Below are 5,761 nucleotides of genomic sequence, written 5' to 3' on the forward strand. Positions count from 1 at the left end.
CATCTACAACAACCCACCCACAACACCCCAACACACACCCACCCCCAACAACTACCCACAATCACAACCCACCCAACCAACACCCACCAACATATCTCCCCCCCCATACAATCTCTATACATACTTATCCCCCCTTCCCTCCTCTCCCCCCATACAATCATCTATACATACTTATCTCCCCCCCCACCCCATACAATCATCTATACATACTTATCTCCCCCCCCATACAATCATCTATACATACTTATCTCCCCCTCCCCCATACAATCATCTATACATACTTATCTCCCCCCATACAATCATCTATACATACTTATCTCCCCCTCCCCCCCATACAATCATCTATACATACTTATCTCCCCCCCCCCATACAATCATCTATACATACTTATCTCCCCCCCCCATACAATCATCTATACATACTTATCTCCCCCCCCCATACAATCATCTATACATACTTATCTCCCCCCCCCATACAATCATCTATACATACTTATCTCCCCCTCCCCCCATACAATCATCTATACATACTTATCTCCCCCCCCATACAATCATCTATACATACTTATCTCCCCCTCCCCCCCATACAATCATCTATACATACTTATCTCCCCCCCCCATACAATCATCTATACATACTTATCTCCCCCCCCCATACAATCATCTATACATACTTATCTCCCCCTCCCCCCATACAATCATCTATACATACTTATCTCCCCCTCCCCCCCCCATACATACTTATCTCCCCTCTCCAGTGATCAGATAATGGATTATGAAGACGATTCCTTCTATAAAGTCTCAGTTTTTTCCTATAATAATAACAATCATGTTACCCTTCCCCTCTGGGCAGTTGGTTTGCACAGAGCAGCCCAGCTCCTCCTCTTCTCGGGTCCCTCTTCTGTGCCCCTGGCCCCTCCCTTTGAGTGCCCCCACAGCAGGCAGCTTGATTTTGCGACACCCAAGCCGAGCCACAGCTCCCTGTATCCATTGACACGGAGCCGTGACCCGCCCCGCCCCTTCTCTTTCCCCATTGGCTCACTGATGTTGATTGACAGCAGCAGGAGCCATTGGTGCTCCACTGCTGTCTCAGCCAATGAGGAGGGAGACTCCGGGGCAGCCGAGTCTCTCCTGCAACATCGCTGGATAGAGGGGGCTCAGGTAAGTATTAGGGGGGCTGCACACAGAAGTTTTTCATACAATCTGTATGCCTGAATTTGCATCGCATGTGACATGTCTTACATCCCTATAGTGTGAGCCGGCTCTTAGTGGTTAATGCATAATTCCTGTATTCCTGCCTGTCAGCTCCTCCCCTGGCAGAAGCCCTATTTGTGGTCTCAGTCTGGGTTCACACATGTCTGGCTGCAGGTTGCAGTCCGCAGCGTTTCTGTTCACCAGTTCAGGGGCAATTTTTTTCCTGAATTCGCACCTGAACCGGACTCAAAAACTCACAGGACCCTTTTCAAAACCTCACCGCCCCTCACGTGTGAACCGGGTCCATTGAGAACGTTATGCAAACTGGATGTGGTTAGAAACGCACCCAATTCCCATACATGTGAACCCAGCGTTACTATTGTTAAGCTCAGTTGCCACCATCCCCCTGCTCAGTGAGTAACGCCTGTAGGGAGCACCTACTTTCAAGTACCCTTCCCTTACCCTACTCTGCCTACAGCCATGCTCTCTGACCCCCCCCCCCGATATGGTATAACTGTAGCTTTAACATGCAATATCCTGTCCCACCCCCTTCTTTATCTCATCAAAGTGACAGTGCAACCCACTGATCCAGCGTCATTGGTTGCTAGGATGCAGGCAGTCAGGCCACACCCTAGCAACCAATGAGGCTGGATTGCCAGGTGGTGGATCCAGATGAGTTTGTTGCTGCTTGAAGAGAGAAAGGAGGTGCTGGATGTGAGTCGGGTCTATGGGGAGAACATACCGGCCCTTTAATGAGGAATAACCGGTGCTGATTGCAGTAGCTCAGGGTGAACACCTTTCCATTTCATTCAAATAAAATCTATCTGGTTGCTATGGGTTACCACAGAACAGATCTGATGAGGATCCCCTCCCCCATTCAGTATGACTCACCCGGCTGTCATGATGACGTTGTAGATGACCAGGTACGCTGTGGCGAAGGCTCCGGGGCCCCGCCTCTTCTTGTGGCCTCCATTTTCTGCTGATCTTCCTGAGGACGGACTCGCCATATCTGTGGAAGAGGGAGGAGCTCAGAGGTTGTCGCAGAGTATTCCACACTTTCCTGTATACCCATAGTCCTGCCTGCAGAGTATTCCACACTTTCCTGTATATCTATGGTCCTGTCTGCAGAGTATTCCACACTTTCCTGTATATCTATAGTCCTGCCTGCAGAGTATTCCACACTTTCCTGTATACCCATAGTGCTGTCTGCAGAGTATTCCACACTTTCCTGTATATCTATAGTCCTGTCTGCAGAGTATTCCACACTTTCCTGTATATCTATGGTCCTGCCTGCAGAGTATTCCACACATTCCTGTATATCTATGGTCCTGCCTGCAGAGTATTCCACACTTTCCTGTATATCTATGGTCCTGCCTGCAGAGTATTCCACACTTTCCTGTATATCTATAGTCCTGCCTGCAGAGTATTCCACACTTTCCTGTATATCTATGGTCCTGCCTGCAGAGTATTCCACACTTTCCTGTATATCTATAGTCCTGCCTGCAGAGTATTCCACACTTTCCTGTATATCTATGGTCCTGCCTGCAGAGTATTCCACACTTTCCTGTATATCTATGGTCCTGCCTGCAGAGTATTCCACACTTTCCTGTATATCCATAGTCCTGTCTGCAGAGTATTCCACACTTTCCTGTATACCCATAGTCCTGTCTGCAGAGTATTCCACACTTTTCTGTATATCCATAGTCCTGTCTGCAGAGTATTCCACACATTCCTGTATATCTATGGTCCTGCCTGCAGAGTATTCCACACTTTCCTGTATATCTATAGTCCTGTCTGCAGAGTATTCCGCACTTTCCTGGATGGATCTGCTCTGCTGGGGCCCCTTATACCCCTCCACACTGCCGGGCACTGATTGTGACAGTACATACCTCCTTCTCCCAGCACAATGACATGTACAATGGAGGGGGCGGGGCTGATAAGAGTGGGGGGCGGGGGTGATAAGAGTGGGGGGCGGGGCTGATAAGAGCGGGGGACACAGTCCATGTACTATTCTGGCAGCACAGATAACAGCGACACGCTGGAGGATCCGATAACCGACATTCCTCATCTACTGACACAGCGCTGCCCCTTTAAACTCTCTTATACATTGTATCAAAATGTATCAATCTGTATAAGAATATAAATCCGTAACAATGTACGGATCGCTCGGGGGTGATAGGACGGATTCTCGGGGGTGATAGGATGGATTCTCGGGGGGTGATAGGAAGGATTCTCGGGGGGTGATAGGACGGATTCTCGGGGGGTGATAGGACGGATTCTCGGGGGGTGATAGGACGGATTCTCGGGGGGTGATAGGACGGATTCTCGGGGGGTGATAGGACGGATTCTCGGGGGTGATAGGATGGATTCTCGGGGGTGATAGGACGGATTCTCGGGGGTGATAGGACGGATTCTCGGGGTGATAGGACGGATTCTCGGGGTGATAGGACGGATTCTCGGGGGGTGAGAGGACGGATTCTCGGGGGGTGAGAGGACGGATTCTCGGGGGGTGAGAGGACGGATTCTCGGGGTGATAGGATGGACTCTCGGGGGGTGATAGGACGGATTCTCGGGGGGTGATAGGATGGATTCTCGGGGGGTGATAGGATGGACTCTCGGGGGTGATAGGATGGACTCTCGGGGGTGATAGGATGGATTCTCGGGGGGTGATAGGATGGATTCTCGGGGGGTGATAGGATGGATTCTCGGGGGTGATAGGACGGACTCTCGGGGGGTGATAGGACGGATTCTCAGGGGTGATAGGACGGATTCTCGGGGGTGATAGGACGGATTCTCGGGGGGTGATAGGATGGATTCTCGGGGGGTGATAGGATGGACTCTCGGGGGTGATAGGATGGACTCTCGGGGGTGATAGGATGGATTCTCGGGGGGTGATAGGATGGATTCTCGGGGGGTGATAGGATGGATTCTCGGGGGTGATAGGACGGACTCTCGGGGGGTGATAGGACGGATTCTCAGGGGTGATAGGACGGATTCTCGGGGGTGATAGGACGGATTCTCGGGGGGTGATAGGACGGATTCTCGGGGGGTGATAGGACGGATTCTCGGTGGTGATAGGATGGATTCTCGGTGGTGATAGGATGGACTCTCGGGGGTGATAGGATGGACTCTCGGGGGTGATAGGATGGATTCTCGGTGGTGATAGGATGGATTCTCAGGGGTGATAGGACGGATTCTCGGGGGTGATAGGACGGATTCTCGGGGGGTGATAGGACGGATTCTCGGGGGGTGATAGGACGGATTCTCGGTGGTGATAGGATGGATTCTCGGTGGTGATAGGATGGACTCTCGGGGGTGATAGGATGGACTCTCGGGGGTGATAGGACGGATTCTCGGGGGGTGATAGGATGGATTCTCGGGGGGTGATAGGATGGATTCTCGGGGGTGATAGGACGGACTCTCGGGGGTGATAGGATGGACTCTCGGGGGTGATAGGATGGATTCTCGGGGGGTGATAGGATGGATTCTCGGGGGGTGATAGGATGGATTCTCGGGGGTGATAGGACGGACTCTCGGGGGGTGATAGGACGGATTCTCAGGGGTGATAGGACGGATTCTCGGGGGTGATAGGATGGATTCTCGGGGGGTGATAGGACGGATTCTCGGGGGGTGATAGGACGGATTCTCGGGGGTGATAGGACGGACTCTCGGGGGTGATAGGATGGATTCTCGGGGGGTGATAGGACGGATTCTCGGGGGTGATAGGATGGATTCTCGGGGGGTGATAGGACGGATTCTCGGGGGTGATAGGACGGATTCTCAGGGGTGATAGGACGGATTCTCAGGGGTGATAGGACGGATTCTCGGGGGGTGATAGGATGGATTCTCGGGGGGTGATAGGATGGATTCTCGGGGGTGATAGGATGGACTCTCGGGGGGTGATAGGATGGATTCTCGGGGGTGATAGGATGGACTCTCGGGGGTGATAGGATGGACTCTCGGGGGGTGATAGGATGGATTCTCGGGGGGTGATAGGATGGATTCTCGGGGGGTGATAGGATGGATTCTCGGGGGGTGATAGGACGGACTCTCGGGGGGTGATAGGACGGACTCTCGGGGGGTGATAGGACGGATTCTCAGGGGTGATAGGACGGATTCTCGGGGGGTGATAGGACGGACTCTCGGGGGGTGATAGGACGGACTCTCGGGGGGTGATAGGACGGACTCTCGGGGGGTGATAGGACGGATTCTCGGGGGGTGATAGGACGGATTCTCGGGGGGTGATAGGATGGATTCTCGGTGGTGATAGGATGGATTCTCGGGGGGTGATAGGACGGATTCTCGGGGGGTGATAGGACGGATTCTCGGGGGTGATAGGATGGATTCTCGGGGGGTGATAGGACGGATTCTCGGGGGTGATAGGACGGATTCTCGGGGGGTGATAGGACGGATTCTCAGGGGTGATAGGACGGATTCTCAGGGGTGATAGGACGGATTCTCGGGGGTGATTGGATGGACTCTCGGGGGTGATTGGATGGATTCAGGGGAGGGGTCCTGTGTTCCTGCAGCAGAGACGAGGCTCCATCCCGTCCCCTAGTAAAAGCTC

The 5,761-nt window shown here is 52.8% G+C and overlaps 1 protein-coding gene across 1 annotated transcript in view; it reads right to left on the reverse strand.

The window, feature by feature from the left end:
- Nucleotides 1-2,202, reverse strand: part of HACD2 (3-hydroxyacyl-CoA dehydratase 2) — a 30,185-nt gene extending 27,983 nt beyond the window's left edge. The window contains exon 1 of the mRNA XM_082261963.1: nucleotides 2,086-2,202. Coding sequence (XP_082118089.1) covers nucleotides 2,086-2,201 — 116 coding nt within the window. The 5' untranslated portion in view covers nucleotide 2,202. The remainder of the gene's footprint in view (nucleotides 1-2,085) is intronic.
- Nucleotides 2,203-5,761: the final 3,559 nt, after the last annotated feature.

Source organism: Pelophylax lessonae, assembly GCF_965119305.1.
Source record: "Pelophylax lessonae genome assembly, chromosome: 6".
In the NCBI taxonomy this organism is placed as follows: domain Eukaryota; kingdom Metazoa; phylum Chordata; class Amphibia; order Anura; family Ranidae; genus Pelophylax; species Pelophylax lessonae.